The sequence below is a fragment of the Sphaeramia orbicularis genome, chromosome 4 (genome assembly GCF_902148855.1).
Source record: "Sphaeramia orbicularis chromosome 4, fSphaOr1.1, whole genome shotgun sequence".
NCBI lineage: Eukaryota > Metazoa > Chordata > Actinopteri > Kurtiformes > Apogonidae > Sphaeramia > Sphaeramia orbicularis.
This window is the reverse complement of record NC_043960.1, coordinates 59,903,721-59,925,008: the sequence shown is the minus strand read 5'-3', so window position 1 is coordinate 59,925,008 and position 21,288 is coordinate 59,903,721. Positions and strand designations below refer to the sequence as shown.

General features: G+C 39.6%; 1 protein-coding gene across 2 annotated transcripts; it reads left to right on the top strand.

Annotated features, from left to right (window-relative positions):
• The first annotated feature begins 389 nt into the window (after positions 1-389).
• Positions 390-20,397, top strand: rab3b (RAB3B, member RAS oncogene family). 2 transcript variants are annotated; one of them, XM_030133107.1, is made up of 5 exons: positions 390-680; positions 14,645-14,869; positions 16,299-16,417; positions 18,523-18,647; positions 20,158-20,342. In XM_030133107.1, the coding sequence occupies exons 2-5, from the start codon at positions 14,645-14,647 to the stop codon at positions 20,340-20,342; spliced, it is 654 nt and encodes a 217-aa protein (XP_029988967.1). In that variant the 5' UTR covers positions 390-680. The 2 variants fall into 2 exon arrangements, with proteins under 2 accessions (XP_029988967.1, XP_029988966.1); XM_030133106.1 differs by lacking the exon at positions 390-680 and having other exon boundaries at positions 20,158-20,397.
• The last annotated feature ends 891 nt before the right edge of the window (positions 20,398-21,288 follow it).

Here is a 21,288-nt window from a genome sequence, read left to right as displayed (position 1 = left end):
AGAACAGGGCTTTTTTGTTTTTTGATAAAGATCCAAAATTACATCAGTTATTATTATTATTATTATTATTATTATTATTATTATTATTATTATTATTATTAATATTATTATTATTATCGGTTTGGATCCGTCGGCTCCGGTCCTCCGTGGATCCGGTGTCGGTTATGACTCATCCTTCCGCCTCTTTCTGCCGCTCGTGTTGCGCGTCGTCTGATTGGACGCATGACGCGGCGGAGGCGGAGCATCATCCCGTTCATTCACGGACACGGCGCCGGTAGAGGTAGAGGTGTGTGTGTGTGTGTGTGTGTGTGTGTGTGTGGGGTTCAGAGGGAGGGGCCCCGCGCGCCCGTCTCCTCTTCGCTCCACCTTGAATCCAGCGGGATGTCAGCGTAAATCCGTGCGTAACGGGAAGCAGCTGCGTGCGCCGCCGCGGAAAAACACCCGTTTTCCAGCCGTTTGATCTCCCTCCATCCTCCCATCCTCCCTCCATCCTTCCTCCTCCTCCTCCTCTTCTTTGCCTCCTTCCATCCGCAGCCCCGGGGCTTTGACGGTCCGCTGAACGGATCAGGTCTGCGGATCGCATCGGGACCGGCGGGTTCGGGATTGATCTGGTTACCGGAGCGAGCTGCCCCCCCACCCCCCAACCGGTTGGAGCGTCGCATCAGATCCGCCCAGCAGAGGTGAGACACGGACACCGGGGTTCGGACACGCACGGGGCCCAACCCGGACCCGCATCCGGACCCGGACCCGGACCGACAAAAACCGCATCCAAACCGATGACGCGTTTTTCGGTCAAAGACACGCAGTGTTCCTCCCGGTGCGGAAAATGTCCCCGGTGTGACACGAAGACAAACCCGGTGACACCTGTTTGTACCGACACCGTGTCCGACAGTGAACGCCCCTCGGTCCGGTTGGGCTTAACCGGGTCTAACGTCCGCAGATTTACACATTTATTGATCAGCTGTGATGGATGCGCGAGGCTCTGTGGTGCTGCTTGGTGTTTGTTGTCATGCGCAGTGCGAGGCCCGTGCGCGTGTGTTTTCCCGTCACATCATCTCCGTCCGTCCACACTTTTCCGTTTTCATCGCTCAGGTTAAAAACGGAACATTTGCGGACGGCGTCTGGACTCGGTTGCGTGGATTTGTGGGCGTTTCACGCGCCCAGTCAGCTGATGGAGTTTGCTCTGTTGTCATGGCGACGGTCACGTGTGAAGATGAGCGCGAGAGCGAAGCAGCAGAAGCAGAGGGTCACGTGTGAGGATCCGGTTCCGTTAATGTTCGACCACAACTGGACCAGTGGTCCTGATGCGTTCACGGACACCAACTGGGATTACAATTCAATTTAATTAACATTATTTCAGCATGTTTTCAACAAAAATGAGCCAAATATACAATAAAATGAATAAAATAAGGAACCAAACGAACAAAAATGAACAAAAAACACTTCACAAAACTAAAAATAACATCTAAAAAATTAAATGATTAACCAAACTATATATATGTGTATATATGTCACAGTAGAGATTGAAATCCAGTAGGATTCGTAATCCTACTAGGACAGATAGGAGTTTTAGTTTGTCCTAGGACAAACTAAAATCCTATCTGTCCTAGGGTTAGGGTTAGGGGGGGGGTTAGGGGGTTAGGGTTAGGGTTAATCTTCAGATCCTAATTTCTTGTAGGATTTCAGTTTGTCCTAGGACAAACTGAAATTTCAATCTGTCCTAGTAGGATTACGAATCCTACTGGATTTCAATCTCTACTGTGACATATATATATATATACATATATATATATATATATATATATATATATATATATATATATATATATATATATATATATATGTATACACACACACACACATATATATATATATATATATATATATATAAAAGAAGAGGGAATTTTACTGACTGAAATGGATAAAAATGAACAAAAGTCCCAAAACTGAAAAAATAAACAAAACAATGAACAAAATGAACCAAATTATCAAAAAAATGGACAGAAAAACGGAAAAATCAAACAAAAACAAGAGTAAGAAATGAACAAAAACAAATCAATTAATCAAGAAAATGAAAAAAATAAACTAAATTAATAGAAACAAACAAAATACTCATGAAAATTAATAAAATAAACCAAATGAACATAAATGAAGAAAACTAAATATAACATTAAAAAAATTAAATGATTAACCTACTACATGAAGAAACAAGACAACGAACAAAATAGACATAAAACAATTGGAAAAAAATCAACAAAATAAAGAAGAAAATAAACCAAATTATTAAAAAATGTACAGAATAACGGAAAAATCAAACAAAAATTAAAGCTGCAAGCAGCATTGGGCGGGACCTCGCACCGGGCGATCCGCCTCCCCCACAATCCACCACCCGTGACCATCGACACCTCAGCTCCACTCACACCTGTCCGTCCCCATACCAGTTCCCACCCTTTAGTGTCTGTCCTCCTTACATCTGTACAGAACACCAGCGACCCTCTGCTGAAACAACCTTCACCTTTAAATGAGACTTTTATTTTGGAAACCCTACTGCGTGTATGTGCATTTATTTTGTATGTGAGAGAAAGAATCAGTTTGAAACATGAAGTGAAATTGTATGAATAATTGAGCATGAAAGTGATGATTTACCACATTTAAGGCTTTTATTTTGGAAAAACCCTATTGTGTGAGCATGTGTAATAGACATTTTGTATTATTCCTAATTGGGGTTTTATTTTGAAAAAATGTAGTCCGTGTACTTTTGAATTTGTGCAAAATGTCCAATATCCACAATACAATGCAGTAAAATGTATTTTAAAATGGAGAAAGAAAAAAAAAAAAAAAAAAAAATTTTGGTTTGTCTGGGACTTGAACCCTGGTCCTTTTGTTCCATAGGCAGTTACATGAACCACTGCACTATAGACAGTCAATTACATCTGTCCACCAGGAAGACTTTTATAGGGACTTTGTCATTGTTAAAAGTGAAATTAAACATAGTCTTCCAAAAAATCACCATTATTCCATAACCGTAGGTCGTAAGTTATGTAATAGACATTTTGTTTTATTTTTAATAGGGGTTTTATTTTGAAAAAATGTTCTCCGTGTAATTTGTAATGTGTGCAAAACGTCCGATATTCACAATATAATGCAGCAAAACCTGTTTTGAAATAAAATAAAAAAATAAAAAAATTTTTTTGAAAGTTTGGGACTTGAACCAGGGTCCTTCTATTCAATAGGCAGTTACATAAACCACAGCACTACAGAGAGACACTTAAGATTATGCACCAGGAAGAGTTTTATGGGGACTTTGTCATTGTGAAAAGTGAAACTAAACATAGTCTTCAAAAAATCACAATTATTCCATAACCGTAGGTTGTATCTGAAAAATTCTTTCACTTTTGGATTCTGCAGACTTGTGGGAATTTAATGAGGTATAACTTTTGTGTCAAAAGCCTGAAATGAATAAGCAGTAATTGCAGAAACGTAGAGTAACTTTCAAAGGCAGATTGCCAACTTCCTGTTGGAGTTAGCTCATGAGTGTCAGTGTAGGATTTGTCGGCTCAATCAGACCAACATTTTGGCATTTGTTTCATGTTTCTGTGACATTCCTACTGGCCGCTAGGGCCGATTTTGTGTGTTTTTTAGTACATAGGTGGCGCTACAGAGTCCATTTTGGCACCCAAGGGGTTAATTTTTGATATTGTATGAAAGTGTTCACCAGCCATGACATACATGGCAAATTTGGTGAGTTTTGGAGCATGTTAAGGGGGTCAAATGGCAGTCTAAAGTACAAAAAGTATGAAAATAAAGAAATTGCTACAAATCAATAACCGTACATCCTATCTCAAAAATGTTTGGATGTGAGAGTTGTGCTGAGTCCTGTGAACGCGTAGATATGTAACATGTGGGGAAAAACTCCAAAGTGAAAAATGAGTTCCAAACATTACAACTTTGCGGGCTTCTAAAAAAAAAACTAAGACAGTTATGGAAAAGGTGTGAAATCTTTTTCTTAAGGAGGTTTCCCTGTATCTTTTGGCACTATTTAGAAGTCAATACCACAAACGGTGTCATCGGAGTTAGTTTTGAAAATTTTATTTTGAAAGGCATATTGCAAACTTCCTGTTGGAGATAGGTCATAAGTGTCAGTGGATGATTTGTAGAACATTGTCCAACCAACATTTTGGCACTGGTTTCATGTCTCTACGACATTCCTACTGGCCACTAGGGCAGTTACCGTTTTTTTTCACATAGGTGGCGCTAGAGAGCCCATTTTGGCACCTATGGGGTTTCTTTTTTCATTTTATCAAATTTTTCACCAGGCCTGACATGTGTGCCAAATTTGGTGAGTTTTGGAGCATGTTTAGGGGGTCAAAATCCAGTTTAAAGTGACGATAGTATAATAATAATAAAAAACGAACGAATAACAATAGGGCCTTGCTTGCAGGCAAGGCCTCTCACTGTGTGAGAGGGCCTTACCTTTCGGCTCGGTCCCTAATTAAAGCTGCAAGCAGCATTGGGCGGGACCTCGCACCGGGCGATCCGCCTCCCCCGCGATCCGCCACCCGTGACTGTCGACGCCTCAGCTCCACTCACACCTGTCCGTCCCCATACCAGTTCCCACCCTTTAGTGTCTGTCCTCCTTACATCTGTACAGAACACCAGTGACCCTCTGCTGAAACCACCATCACCTTTAAAATGAGACTTTTATTTTGGAAACCCTACTGTGTGTATGTGCATTTGTTTTTAATGTGAGAGAAAGAATCAGTTTGAAAAATGAATTGAAATTGTATGAATAAGTGAGTATAAAAGTGATGATTTACCACATTTAAGGCTTTTATTTTGGAAAAACCCTATTGTGTGAGGATGTGTGTCTGTGAGAAAGAGTACTTTTGAATGAAGAAACATTGTACAAACAGTTGAGTGTTTGGTCATAAAAATGAAAAGAAGTTATGTAATAGATATTTTGTATTATTCTTAATTTTGGTTTTATTTTGAAAAAATGTACTCCGTGTACTTTTGAATGTGTGCAAAATTTCCAATATCCACAATACAATGCAGTAAAACCTGTTTTAAAATAAAATAAAAAAAATTTTTTTGGATTACCTGGGACTTGAACCAGGGTCCTTCGGCTCCATAGGCAGCTACATGAACCACTGCACTACAGAGAGACATGTGAAAATGTGCACCAGCAAGACTTTTATAGGGATTTTGCCATTTGGAAAAGTGAAACTAAACATAGTCTTCAAAAAATCGCTATAATTCCATAACCGTAGGTCGTATCTGAAAAATTCTTTCACTTTTGGATTCTGCAGACTTGTGGGAATTCAATGAGGTCTAACTTTTATGTCAAAACTCTGAAATGAATAAGCAGTAATTGCAGAAACGTAGAGTAACTTTCAAAGGCAGACTGCCAACTTCCTGTTGGAGTTAGCTCATGAGTGTCAGTGTATGATTTGTCGGCTCAATCAGACCAACATTTTGGCATTTGTTTCATGTTTCTGTGACATTCCTACTGGCCGCTAGGGCAGATTTTGTGTGTTTTTTAGTACATAGGTGGCGCTACAGAGTCCATTTTGGCACCCAAGGGGTTAATTTTGATATGGTATGAAAGTGTTCACCAGCCATGACATACATGGCAAATTTGGTGAGTTTTGGAGCATGTTAAGGGGGTCAAATGGCAGTCTAAAGCCGAAAAAGTATGAAAATAAAAGAATTGTTATAAATCAATAACCGTACATCCTATCTCAAAAATGTTTGCATGTGAGCATTGTGCTGAGTCCCATGAACGTGTAGATATGTCACATGTCAGGAAAAACTGCAAAGTGAAAAATGAGTTCCAAACATCACAACTTTGCGGGCTTGTAAAAAAAAAACTAAGACAGTTCCGGAAAAAGTGAGAGATCACTTTTTTGAGGAGGTTTCACTCTATCTTTTGATGCTATTTAGAAGTCAATATGACAAACGGTGTCATCGGAGTTAGTTTTAGAAATTTTATTTTGAAAGGCATATTGCGAACTTCCTGTTGGAGTTAGGTCATAAGTGTCAGTGGATGATTTGTAGTGCTTCATCCAACAAGAATTTTGGCACTGGTTTCATGTCTGTACGACATTCCTAGTGGCCACTAGGGCTTTTCCCATTTTTTTCACATAGGTGGCGCTAGAGAGGCCATTTTGGCACCTATGGGGTTAATTTTTACATTTTATCAAATTTTTCGCCAGGCCTGACATGTGTGCCAAATTTGGTGAGTTTTTGAGCATGTTTAGGGGGGCAAATTCCAGTTTAAAGCGTCACGGAAAAATAATAATAATAATAATAATAATAATAATATAAAAACGAACGAAAAACAATAGGGCCTTGCTTGCAGGCAAGGCCTCTCACTGCGTGAGAGGGCCTTACCTTTCGGCTCGGTCCCTAATAATAATATTAAAGCTGCAAGCAGCATTGGGCGGGACCTCGCACCGGGCGATCCGCCTCCCACGCGATCCGCCCCCCCCGCGTGATCCGCCTCCCCTGCGATCCGCCTCCCGTGACCCTCCACACCTCAGCTCCACTCACACCTCTCCGTCCCCATACCAGTTCCCATCCTTTAGTGTCTGTCCTCCTTACATCTGTACAGAACACCAGTGACCCTCTGCTGAAACCACCATCACCTTTAAAATGAGACTTTTATTTTGGAAACCCTACTGTGTGTATGTGCATTTGTTTTGTATGTGAGAGAAAGAATCAGTTTGAAAAATGAATTGAAGTTGTATGAATAAGTGAGTATAAAAGTGATGATTTATCACATTTAAGGCATTTATTTTGGAAAAACCCTATTGTGTGAGCATGTGTGTCTGTGAGAAAGAGTACTTTTGAATGAAGAAACATTGTACAAACAGTTGAGCGTTTGGTCATAAAAATAAAACGAAGTTATGCAATAGACATTTTGTATTATTCTTAATTGGGGTTTTATTTTGAAAAAATGTACTCCGTGTACTTTTGAATGTGTGCAAAATTTCCAATATCCACAATACAATGCAGTAAAACCTGTTTTAAAAAAAAAAAAAAAAAAAAATTTTGGATTACCTGGGACTTGAACTAGGGTCCTTCTGCTCCACAGTCAGCTACATGAACCACTGCACTACAGAGAGACATGTTAAAAACGCACCTGCAAGACTTTTATAGGGATTTTACCATTGTGAAAAGTGAAACTAAACTTAGTCTTTAAAAAATCGCCATAATTCCATAACCGTAGGTCGTATCTGAAAAATTCTTTCACTTTTGGATTCTGCAGACTTGTGGGAATTTAATGAGGTATAATTTTTTTTTTAAAAGTGTGAAATGAATAAGCAGTAATTGCAGAAACGTAGAGTAACTTTCAAAGGCAGATTGCCAACTTCCTGTTGGAGTTAGCTCATGAGTGTCAGTGTATGATTTGTCGGCTCAATCAGACCAACATTTTGGCATTTGTTTCATGTTTCTGTGACATTCCTACTGGCCGCTAGGGCAGATTTTGTGAGTTTTTTAGTACATAGGTGGCGCTACAGAGTCCATTTTGGCACCCAAGGGGTTAATTTTGATATTGAATGAAAGTGTTCACCAGCCATGACATACATGGCAAATTTGGTGAGTTTTGGAGCATGTTAAGGGGGTCAAATGGCAGTCTAAAGAGGAAAAAGTATGAAAATAAACAAATTGTTATAAATCAATAACCGTAAATCCTATCTCAAAAATTTTTGCATGTGAACATTGTGGTGAGTCCCATGAACGCGTAGATATGTCACATGTGGGGAAAAACTACAAAGTGAAAAATGACTTCCAAACATCGCAACTTTGCAGGCTTGTAAAAAAAAAACTAAGACAGTTAAGACTAAGCTACGAGACCACTTTTGTGCAGAGGGTTCACTCTATCTTTTGGTGCTATTTAGAAGTCAATAGGACAAACGGTGTCATCGGAGTTAGTTTTGAAAATTTTATTTTGAAAGACATATTGTGAACTTCCTGTTGGAGTTAGGTCATCACTGTCAGCATATCATTTTTAGTGCTTCATCCAACAAATATTTTGGCACTGGTTCCATGTCTCTACGACATTCCTACTGGCCACTAGGGCAGTTACCGTTTTTTTTTTCACATAGGTGGCGCTAGAGAGCCCATTTTGGCACCTATGGGGTTTCTTTTTTCATTTTATCAAATTTTTCACCAGGCCTGACATGTGTGCCAAATTTGGTGAGTTTTGGAGCATGTTTAGGGGGGCAAAATCCAGTTTAAAGTGACGATAGTATAATAATAATAAAAAACGAACGAATAACAATAGGGCCTTGCTTGCAGGCAAGGCCTCTCACTGTGTGAGAGGGCCTTACCTTTCGGCTCGGTCCCTAATTAAAGCTGCAAGCAGCATTGGGCGGGACCTCGCACCGGGCGTTCCGCCTCCCCCGCGATCCGCCTCCCGTGACTGTCCACACCTCAGCTCCACTCACACCTCTCCGTCCCCATACCAGTTCCCATCCTTTAGTGTCTGTCCTCCTTACATCTGTACAGAACACCAGCGACCCTCTGCTGAAACCACCATCACCTTTAAAATGACACTTTTATTTTGGAAAACCTACTGTGTGTATGTGCATTTGTTTTGTATGTGAGAGAAAGAATCAGTTTGAAAAATGAATTGAAATTGTATGAATAATTGAGCATAAAAGTGATGATGTCTCACATTTAAGGCTTTTATTTTGGAAAAACCCTATTGTGTGAGCATGTGTGTCTGTGAGAAAGAGTACTTTTGAATGAAGAAACATTGTACAAACAGTTGAGCGTTTGATCATAAAAATGAAAAGAAGTTATGTAATAGAAATTTTGTATTATTGGTATTTGGGGTTTTATTTTGAAAAAATGTACTCCGTGTACTTTCGAATGTGTGCAAAATTTCCAGTATCCAAAATACAATGCAGTAAAACCTGTTTTAAGATGGAGAAAAAAAAAAAAAAAAAAAAGTTTGGATTGTCTGGGACTTGAACCCAGGTCCTCTTGCTCCATAGGCAGCTCCATGAACCACTGCACTAAGGACAGCCATAGACAGCTGCCCACCAAGAAGAATTTTATAGGGACTTTGTCATTGTTAAAAGTGAAACTAAACATACTCTTCAAAAAATCGCCATAATTCCATAACCGTAGGTCGTATCTGAAAAATTCTTTCACTTTTGGATTCTGCAGACTTGTGGGAATTGAGTGAGGTATAACTTTTTATTCAAAAGTCTGGAATGACTGAGTACTAATTGCAGAAACGTAGAGTAACTTTCAAAGGCAGATTGCCAACTTCCTGTTGGAGTTAGCTCATGAGTGTCAGTGTAGGATTTGTCGGCTCAATCAGACCAACATTTTGGCATTTGTTTCATGTTTCTGTGACATTCCTACTGGCCGCTAGGGCCGATTTTGTGTGTTTTTTAGTACATAGGTGGCGCTACAGAGTCCATTTTAGCATGCAAGGGGTTAATTTTGATATTGTATGAAAGTGTTCACCAGTCATGACATACATGGCAAATTTGGTGAGTTTTGGAGCATGTTAAGGGGGTCAAATGGCAGTCTAAAGTGGAAAAAGTATGAAAAGAAACAAATTGTTATAAATCAATAACCATAAATCCTATCTCAAAAATTTTTGGATGTGAGAGTTGTGCTGAGTCCCGTGAACGCGTAGATATGTCACATGTGGGGAAAAACTCCAAAGTGAAAAATGAGTTCCAAACATCGCAACTTTGCAGGCTTGTAAAAAAGAAACTAAGACAGTTATGGAAAAGGTGTGAAATCGTTGTATTAAGGAGGGTTCACTCTATCTTTTGGCGCTATTTAGAAGTCAATACCACAAACGGTGTCATCGGAGTTAGTTTTAGAAATTTTATTTTGAAAGGCATATTGCGAAGTTCCTGTTGCAGATAGGTCATGAGTGTCAGTGGATGATTTGTAGAGCATGATCCAACAAAAATTTTGGCACTGGTTTCATGTCTGTACGACATTCCTACTGGCCACTAGGGCAGTTGCCGTTTTTTTTCACATAGGTGGCGCTAGAGAGCCCATTTTGGCACCTATGGGGTTAATTTTTTCATTTTATCAAATTTTTCGCCAGGCCTGACATGTGTGCCAAATTTGGTGAGTTTTCGTGCATGTTCAGGGGGTCAAAATCCAGGTCAAAGTGGTGTGTGAATAATAATAATAATAATAATATAAAAACGAACGAAAAACAATAGGGCCTTGCTTGCAGGCAAGGCCTCTCACTGTGTGAGAGGGCCTTACCTTTCGGCTCGGTCCTTAATAATATAATTAAAGCTGCAAGCAGCATTGGGCGGGACCTCGCACCGGGCGATCCACCTCCCATGCAATCCGCCTTCCCCGCGATCCGCCTCCCGTGACCGTCGACACCTCAGCTCCACTCACACCTCTCCGTCCCCATACCAGTTCCCACCCTTTAGTGTCTGTCCTCCTTACATCTGTACAGAACACCAGTGACCCTCTGCTGAAACCACCATCACCTTTAAATCAGACTTTTATTTTGGAAAACCTACTGTGTGTATGTGCATTTGTTTTGTATGTGAGAGAAAGAATCCGTTTGAAAAATGAATTGAAATTGTATGAATAATTGAGCATAAAAGTGATGATTTGTCACATTTAAGGCTTTTATTTTGGAAAAACCCTATTGTGTGAGCATGTGTGTCTGTGAGAAAGAGTACTTTTGAATGAAGAAACATTGTACAAACAGTTGAGTGTTTGGTCATAAAAATGAAAAGAAGTTATGTAATAGACATTTTGTTTTATTTTTAATAGGGGTTTTATTTTGAAAAAATGTTCTCCGTGTAATTTGTAATGTGTGCAAAACGTCCGATATTCACAATATAATGCAGCAAAACCTGTTTTGAAATAAAATAAAAAAATAAAAAAATTTTTTTTGAAAGTTTGGGACTTGAACCAGGGTCCTTCTATTCAATAGGCAGTTACATAAACCACAGCACTACAGAGAGACACTTAAGATTATGCACCAGGAAGAGTTTTATGGGGACTTTGTCATTGTGAAAAGTGAAACTAAACATAGTCTTCAAAAAATCACAATTATTCCATAACCGTAGGTTGTATCTGAAAAATTCTTTCACTTTTGGATTCTGCAGACTTGTGGGAATTTAATGAGGTATAACTTTTGTGTCAAAAGCCTGAAATGAATAAGCAGTAATTGCAGAAACGTAGAGTAACTTTCAAAGGCAGATTGCCAACTTCCTGTTGGAGTTAGCTCATGAGTGTCAGTGTATGATTTGTCGGCTCAATCAGACCAACATTTTGGCATTTGTTTCATGTTTCTGTCACATTCCTACTGGCCGCTAGGGCAGATTTTGTGTGTTTTTTTAGTACATAGGTGGCGCTACAGAGTCCATTTTGGCACCCAAGGGGTTAATTTTGATATTGTATGAAAGTGTTCAGCAGCCATGACATACATGGCAAATTTGGTGAGTTTTGGAGCATGTTCAGGGGGTCAAATGGCAGTCTAAAGTGGAAAAAGTATGAAAATAAACAAATTGTTGTAAATCAATAACTGAACGTTGTATCTCAAAAATTTTTGCATGTGAGCATTGCGCTGAGTCCCATGAACACGTAGATATGTTACATGTGGGGAAAAAATCCAAAGTGAAAAATGAGTTCCAAACATCGCAACTTTGCGGGCTTCTAAAAAAAAAACTAAGACAGTTATGGAAAAAGTGCGGAGTAACTTTTTTGAGGAGGGTTCACTCTATGTTTTGGTGCTATTTAGAAGTCAATACGACAAACGGTGTCATTGGAGTTAGTTTTAAAAATTTTATTTTGAAAGGCATATTGCGAACTTCCTGTTGGAGGTAGCTCATAGGTGTCAGCGCGTGATTTGTTGGGCTCGACTGAACGAACATTTTGGCATTGGTTTCGTGTGTCTACGATATTCCTACTGGAAGTTTGCAATTTGAGCATTTTAGTTTGAAAGGCAAATTCTGAACTTCCTGTTGGAGTTAGGTCATGAGTGTCAGCGCGTGATTTGTCGGGCTCGATGAGATGAAAATTTTGGCGTTGGTTTCATGTTTCTACGACATTCCTACTGGGCGCTAGGGCTGATTTTGTGTATGTAGGGGGCGCTAGAGAGGTCATTTTGGCACCTATGGGGTTAATTTTTTCATTGTATCAAATTTTTCGCCAGACCTGATGTGTGTGCCAAATTTGGTGAGTTTTTGAGTATGTTTAGGGGGTCAAAATCCAGTTCAAAGTGGCGTCAGGAAAATAATAATATCTAAGCAAACGAATAACAATAGGGCCTTGCTTGCAGGCAAGGCCTCTCACTGTGTGAGAGGGCCTTACCTTTCGGCTCGGTCCCTAACAGGAGTAAGAAGATGAACAAAAACAAATCAATCAAGAAAATAAAAAACATAATTAACTAACTGAATAGAAATGAACAAAATAGACAAAAATGTACCAAATACTCATGAAATTGAATAAAATAATGAACCAAACGAACATAAATGACCAAAGTAGTCACAAAAATGCACAAAAATCAACAAAATAAAGAAGAAAATGAACTAAAATATAAAGAAAACCAATAAAATACTGCAAACATTGAACAAAAATAAAAGTTAAAAAAAAGAACAAAAATGTAACATTTACCAGGGAATTAACCAAATGAATAAAATAACGAACCAAACGAACATAAATGAACAAAATATTCCAAACACTTCACAAAACTAAAAATAACATTTAAAAAATTAAATGATGAACCAAACTAAGAGAAAAACAAGAGAAATTTTAACAAAAATAATAAATGAACAAAATAGTTCTAAAAAATGGGGGGAAAAAATCAACAAAATAAAGAAGTAAATGAACCAAATTATCGAGAAACCTACAAAATAATGTAAAAATTGAACAAGATCATTAACAAAATGAATTAAAAATAATGAACTAAATTAATAGAAATGAACAGAAATAATCCAAAATTTTACAAAGTAATGGAAAAATCTGGTAAATCCTTTCAAAAAATTAATGAAATAGTCAAAGAAATAACACAGAACCATAGAACCAGTACCAGGGTGCATGATGGGAAATGAAGTCAAAAACAGGAACGACACATTTACTAATTTCAGTCCCTAGATATCAGTATTTTTATATTAATGTGTCAACTGTCGTTTAAACTGTAAAGAATGGTTTTCCAAACAGTTTTTAATGTCAGTGCTTACAAAATCTGGACGAACATTGTTTCCCTAAAGTCAGGAACAGAACCAGCACATCTAGAACCACCACATCTAGAACCAGCACATCTAGAACCACATCTAGAACCAGCACATCTAGAACCACCACATCTAGAACCACATCTAGAACCAGCACATCTAGAACCACCACATCTAGAACCACATCTAGAACCAGCACATCTAGAACCACCACATCTAGAACCACCACATCTAGAACCAGCACATCTAGAACCACATCTAGAACCAGCACATCTAGAACCACATCTAGAACCAGCACATCTAGAACCAGCACAACTAGAACCAGCACATCTAGAACCAGCACATCTAGAACCACCACATCTAGAACCACCACATCTAGAACCAAATCTAGAACAACCACATCTAGAAGTAACACATCTAGAATAATCACATCTAGAACCACCACATTTACAACCACATCTAGAACCACTACATCTAGAACCACATCTAAAACCACATCTAGAACCACCACGTTTAGTACCACATCTAGAACCAGCACATCTAGAACCAGCACATCTAGAACCACATCTAAAACCACATCTAGAACCACCACGTTTAGTACCACATCTAGAACCAGCACATCTAGAATCACTACATCTAAAACCACTGCATCTAGAACCACATCTAGAACCACATTTAGAACCACCACATCTAGAACCCAGGGTTCCAACTTTGTCGGTTTTACTAGTGAATCAATGTTGTAGAAGATGACAGTGTTTCCACGGTAACTACTCTTATTATTATGTTCATTTTTATTATTTTTACTTTTTTATTTTATTTGGTTTTTATTTTTAACCATTTTCTTGCCTATTTTATTTCCTTCTTCAATTTTGTTGAGTTTGTGGCTTTTTTTGTTCATGTTATTTATTATTTTGTTTAATTATTATTCATTTCTGTTCATTTGATCAGTTATTTAAGCTGCTTTTGTTCATTTTGTTGCTTAACTTATTCTTTTTTACTTCATTGGTGAAGTTTTTGCTTTTTTTTCCATGTTATGAACAAAAATTAATTTATAAAAAAAGACAAAATAATGAATATTATTTTTTTTTAACATAACCCCAGTGTGTCCATCCACTGTCACTGATCCAACTCCATGGGTTTTACTGGTGAATCAATGGTGGAGAAGATGACGGTGTTTCCATGGTAACTACAGAGCCTCTGAACGTCTAAATACGGTCATATTTGATGACCATGAAAAGATGAAGAACTGTATTTGACACCAGTTATTGACATGTATTGATAGGACCAGTGGATCAGCAGGTGTTTAACAGTGTCCATCAGCAGATGCTTTCGGTCTTTGGGGCTTATCAATAATAATGAAAACACAAAAGCTGAACAGGAAACACACCGAGCTCATCCAGCTCCACCCTCTGACTCCAGCTGTTGTAAACACATGCTGTTCTAACCGCTCCTTTCAGATGGCGAAGGCAGACCAGCGTTTCGGCCAGCGGGACGGCTCGGACCAGAACTTCGACTACATGTTCAAGCTGCTGATCATCGGGAACAGCAGCGTGGGCAAAACCTCCTTCCTGTTCCGCTACGCGGACGACTCCTTCAGCAACTCCTTCGTCAGCACCGTCGGCATCGACTTCAAGGTCAAGACGGTTTATCGCAACGACAAGAGGATCAAGCTGCAGATCTGGGTGAGGACGCACAACGCTAACACCTAGAGTTTGGACCGTCTGAATCTAACCGAACCACACCAGGGTTCATATGGGCCCGTGCCCAGACCACCTCTTCAGCTGGGTCTGGGTTCGCTCGCTCGGTCCGGAACAGAGTTCGGTGGTTTTTATTCACACCAAGGTCCGAACCTAGGGAGCCAACGAGCTGTGGTCTGTTTAAAACGAACCAAACAAAGCAGCTGTGAATACATACAGCCTGAAAAGTGACCCGTACGGTGTGTTTGACAAAAGTATAAGACAAATGTAGAAACGGAACGACATCAACGAAACGACAACGAGACACGTCAAAACGCAGAATCACGGACAGTAACACACACACACACGCACACACACACGCACACACGAAGGAGCACGGAATCATGGGAAATAACATGAGGGAGAGAAGACGAACAGACGACGAGTCAGAGCTCAACTTTATCATCAGCGGTGATGGTGTTACCATGGCAACAGATCACACACACACACACACACACACTAATGGTGGTGTGTTTGAATTCAAAGGACCTCGTGGGGTGAAAAGGTTGAGACCCACAGGAAGGGGGCGGGGCTCTCAGAGCAGCCAATCAGAGCCGAGCAATTCAGAATGAAAATTACATTGATAACCAATCACACACACACACACACACACACACACGCACACACACACACACACACACACACATGCACACACACACACACACACACACATACACACACACGTGTCCATAGGCGCTGAGTGGAACAGGCTTTGTGTTGGTGGCAGCAAAGCCTTGTGGGAGTTGTAGTTGATAAATGGACTGAAATGATCTGTTGGATGAAGAGACAGAGAAACAGAGAAACAGAACAGACAGAAGAGAACAGAAGGGGTGACGTCACAGAGGGTACGGTACAGGCCGACCCACTTTAACCCTTAAATACACGTTATTATTATTATTATTATTATTATTATTATTATTATCATTATTATTATTATTATTATTATTATCATTATTATTATTATTATTATTATCATTATTATTATTATTATTATTATTATTATTATTATTATTATCATTATCATTATTATTATTATTATTATTATTATTATTATTATTGTTATTATTATTGTGTATCAGAACCTTTTGCTTTATGACGGAATATCGACCATATTTGGATGATGACTTCGTAGAATGTTGTCAAATCTCCAGTTTCTTTTGTTTCTTGTGTTGAATTTAACACATATTGTTCTTTTTTTTTTCATCTTTGGTTTTATTTGTGTAAAATGTCGCGGTGTTGGATGTTTGTGTGAAACGGGCTCAGTCTAATTCCTGAGGTCATTGTGTGTTAAATCCGCCGCCATCAGGCCAATCACAGTTCAGTCACAGGCCAATCACAGGCCTTGGTCTGACCCATGTGACCCGTCTGTTTCCAGGACACGGCGGGACAGGAGCGCTACCGGACCATCACCACGGCGTATTACCGCGGTGCCATGGGCTTCATCCTCATGTATGACATCACCAACGAGGAGTCGTTCAACGCCGTCCAGGACTGGTAGGACACGCCCCCAACCCCATTTACAACACCTCTGACATATTAGCCCCGCCCACAGACGTCCATCTAATCACCGAAGCGGAACTAATGTCTGGAACTGAATGATTTGGAGCCAGAAGCAAAAAATACCAAATATTCAACAACTGTCATATTTAACCCTTTAAATGACAGGTTTGGAACGGAAACAAACCATATGTTTGATGCAAAAAAAACACAATTTTTTTTTTTTTAAATATTTTACATAAATGTATCAGTTATATATTTATTTGTTCCTCCTGTCAGATGTCAGCGATTCACACCAACACTGGTTCATATTAGTATTATTTTTGGTTCTAGGTCAGGTCTAGGTCACAAAAATTCTTACGAATAATGGGTTTGTACGAATTTTCAAGTTCGTACAAAATCTGGAGTTCATAGATATTTGTGGAGGGAGCGTGTTTACAATGTACAGAATCTTTGTGACCTCGATGGCATTAGCGCTGTTTCCGTGAAAATGACAACATCTGGTCTGACAAAATGAAAAAAAAAAAAACCAGGTGTTTTTGGTCTGTTTTTCCGTTTCTGTCAGGTTGTAATTTTATTTTTAGTTATTATAAAGAGAAAACAAAAACAATAAAACAGTTTTTTAAATTTGTTTTATTTGTTTTGACACTGAAAAAAGAAACATGGGTTGAAATTCAATTTTATTTCTTCTATTTTAACACGAAAATCAAATTAACCTCTAGTTTTTGTTTTGTTTCTGAAAATAAAATCCAATTACCAACAGATACACAGACTGCGAACGATGGGTTTGTACGAATCTTCCAATTCGTATGAAATCTGGATATCGTAAACATACTCTCTTCATGAATGTCTATGAACTCCAAGTTTTGTCCGAACTGGAAGATTGGTACAAACCCACCGTTCGTAAGAATCTTTGTGACCTCGATGGCGTTTAGCGCTCTGTCCTTGAAAATAACAACATGCGATCTGAGAAAATGAAAAAAAAAAAAAAAAGGTGATTTTCGTCAGTTTTTCCATTTCTGTCAGTAGTAACTTTATTTTTAGTTATTAGAGAAAATGAAAATTAATCTGTTTTTTAAATTCAGTTTATCTGTTTAGACACTGAAAATGAAAAACGCCTTGAAATTCAATTTTAACGAAAATCAATTAACCTCAAGTTTTTGTTTTTGTTTCTGAAAAGAAAATCCAATCACCATCAGATACACGGACTACGAACGATGGGTTTGTACGAATCTTCCAGTTCGTACAAAATCTGGACATCGTAAACATGCTCCCTCCATGAATGTCTACGAACTGGAAGATTCGTACAAACCCATCGTTTAAGAATCTTTGTGACCTCGATGGCATTAGCGCTCTGTCCTTGAAATGACAACATGCGATCTGAGAAAATGAAAAAAAAACTGGTGTTTTTGGTCCGTTTCTCCATTTCTGTCGGTTGTAATTTTATTTTTAGTTATTAGAGAAAATGAAAATCAGTCTGTTTTTGAAATTTGGTTTATCTGTTTTGACACAGAAAAAGAAAAATGCCTTGAAATTAAATTTTAATTCTTATGTTTTAAAACGAAAATCATTGAACCACTAGTTTTTCTTTTGTTTTTTCTGTAAATAAAATCCAATTTCCATGGACCGCGAACCATATGACGCTATGGGGCCGCTAGCTAAAATTGCTAGAGCGAAATAAATCGATATTGTATCAATTTGACATTGACAAAGATGAAAACGAAGGGAATTTTATCCATAATTTTTGTTAATTTTGTTAATTTTTTAGTTAGTTTTCTAAACACACAATACAGTTTCAGTTAGTTATGTTTTTTTCTTTTAATTATAGTTTTTATTTATTTCAGTTAACGAAAATGTTTTTACAATTCTAGTTTTTGTCATTTCGTTAGTTTTCCTTAACAATAATAACCTTGACGTCCACCAGGTTTGTCTGTTTCTCTACGTCAGATGTTCTTTTTTTTTTTTTTTTGCAGCTGCAGATTTGGTTCAAACATCCTGGTTCTGGTTCTGGTTCTGGTTCTGGCTCTGGTTCTGGTTCTGGTTCTGGTCCAGTTGGACTCTGGTGGGTTTATTGTAGATGACGTGGGCTGTTGTGTTTTCAGGGCCACGCAGATAAAAACATACTCCTGGGACAACGCTCAGGTCATCATGGTGGGAAACAAATGCGACATGGACGAGGAGAGGGTCGTCCCCCCGGAGAAAGGAAAACACCTGGCAGACCAGCTGGGTGAGTCACAGGTCAAAGGTCACAGGTCAGACCAGCTGGGAGAGTCACAGGTCAAAGGTCACAGGTCAGATCAGCTGGGTGAGTCACAGGTCAAAGGTCACAGGTCAGACCAGCTGGGTGAGTCACAGGTCAAAGGTCACAGGTCAGACCAGCTGGGAGAGTCACAGGTCAAAGGTCACAGGTCAGATCAGCTGGGAGAGTCACAGGTCAAAGGTCACAGGTCACAGGTCAGACCAGCTGGGTGAGTCACAGGTCAAAGGTCACAGGTCAGACCAGCTGGGTGAGTCACAGGTCAAAGGTCACAGGTCAGACCAGATCTGAACCTCTGAGGGACAACGGCTCGAACCAGGACATCCGTCCACGGGGTCAAGTCCAGGAAAAAGTCAGAATTACAGAAAAAGTTGGAATATTTGCAGAAAGAAAGGCCTCGTAATTAGAGAAAACCTGTTTGTTTGTATGTGTGTGTTTTTATTTCAGTTATTTGAACCAAATTGAGGAAAATGTGAAATTATGAGAAACAGGATCTAACATTTAGAGAATAAAATGTTGATTTAAGAAAAAAAAACTTGAAGTAGTAGAAGTACAGTGTAGTAGTATTAGTGGTATTACAGTAAATGTCATAGTAGAATATAGATATAGAAGTATTTGAAGAACAAAATTACCACTTAAATATTATTATTTATAGAAAAAATATCATGTTTGCTCATTTTCTTTGGTATTGGTTTGATCAATTTGAGTGAAAAAGTCCCTTTTTCTTTAGTTTTCTCTGTTTTGATTTAATAACCTTTAAATTTACTGTGAGCTTTAATGAACATCTACACGATCAGTGAAGTAAAAACAGAACATGCACTGACACATGTCAAATGTAGAAGATCACATTAGAATAAATGGTGTTAAATGACACGTGAAAGGTTCAGCGTTTCCAAAACCACCTCCTGGTCTTTAGCTCCTCCTCACCTCCTGTTTTTTTTTTACCTCCTCCTCATCTCCTGGTCTTCAGCTCCTCCTGATCTTTAGCTCCTCCTCACCTCCTAGTCTTTAGCTCCTCCTCACCTCCTGGCGTTTAGCTCCTCCTCACCTCCTGGTCTTTAGCTCCGCCTCACCTCCTGTTTTTTTAGCTCCTCTTACCTCCTGGTCTTTAGCTCCTCCTGATCTTTAGCTCCTCCTCACCTCCTGGTCTTTAGCTCCTCCTCACCTCCTGATCTTTAGCTCCTCCTCACCTCCTGGTCTTTAGCTCCTCTCACCTCTCAGTCTTTACCTCCTCCTCACCTACTGGTCTTTACCTCCTCCTCACCTCCTGGTCTTTACCTCCTCCTCACCTCCTGGTCTTTAGCTCCTCCTCACCTCCTGGTCTTTAGCTCCTCTCACCTCTCAGTCTTTACCTCCTCCTCACCTCCTGGTCTTTAGCTCCTCCTCACCTCCTGGTCTTTAGCTCCTCTCACCTCTCAGTCTTTACCTCCTCCTCACCTCCTGGTCTTTAGCTCCTCCTCACCTCCTGGTCTTCCTCCAGGTTTCGAGTACTACGAGGCCAGTGCTAAGGAGAACATCAATGTGCGGCAGGTCTTTGAACGCCTCGTGGACATCATCTGCGTGAAGATGTCGGAGCGCGTGGACGTGGAGGCGCCGGCGGCTCCCGGATCCAAGACCACCAGACTGACGGACAAGCCCGCCCAGCTACCTCAGAAGTGCTGCTGATGGAGTGGGCGTCGACCTCCCCCCCCCCCCCCCCCCGAAAACTCCGAGAAAAAGATGAAAAAAAAAAATCAGATTAACTGTTGTAACATTCCTCGACTCACTCCCTCCGCTTCAGTCCATGTTCGTGAGCAGTCGATAACATTTAGATAGAGTCCACCCGGTCCGGTTCCGGTCCAGTTCCAGGCCCTAGTGGTGTCGCAGCGGCGGTGCACGGTGCAACACTTCATTTGGCATCTTCGCAAAAGGTCAAAGGTCGCTTTCCACAAAGTTTTAGCAACATTAAACCAGACACAGGAAGTCAGGAGACACATTCAGAGTGACTTCCTGTTCGTGTCCACATGGTTCATCTGCTGCCCAATAGGAGACGGGAACCCCAGTTACAGATTTCAACCAGTTCGTTTCACTTTTTCAGTTTCTATAGAATCAGTTCTTTCACTTTTTCGCAGCTTCTATAGAACCGGTTCTTTTACTTTTTTCGCAGCTTGTATAGAACCGGTCTTTTACTTTTTTCGTAGCTTGTATAGAACCGGTTCTTTGCATTAAATGGTTGAAGAACTGGTTCCTTCTTCAGTCGTAGATCTGGACCTGGTTCAGTTCGCAAACCTACAAACTGCAGTTGCCACAGTTGTTACGTTACTGCACGTTAGCCAACATTAGCAGGTTTTTAACCCTCAGGCTTTCATGTACGTCCCTCTGAAGTTATTCAGGACAAAAAATGTCCACTTCCAAAAACTGCGATAGAAATGGTGTAAATTAATACGTTCTCTACTTTTTTTCTCATAAATCAGCTTCACTAGTCTCTTTTCCATTGGACATCTGTGCAAAACTTTACAGATTTTTACGAAATATGGAAAAAACAGAAGTGCGTAATGTCAGTTTTTCCATTAAATCACAAATGCGATGATTTGTTTGATTTATTATTGCGAGATGACACGAGAAGTCATTC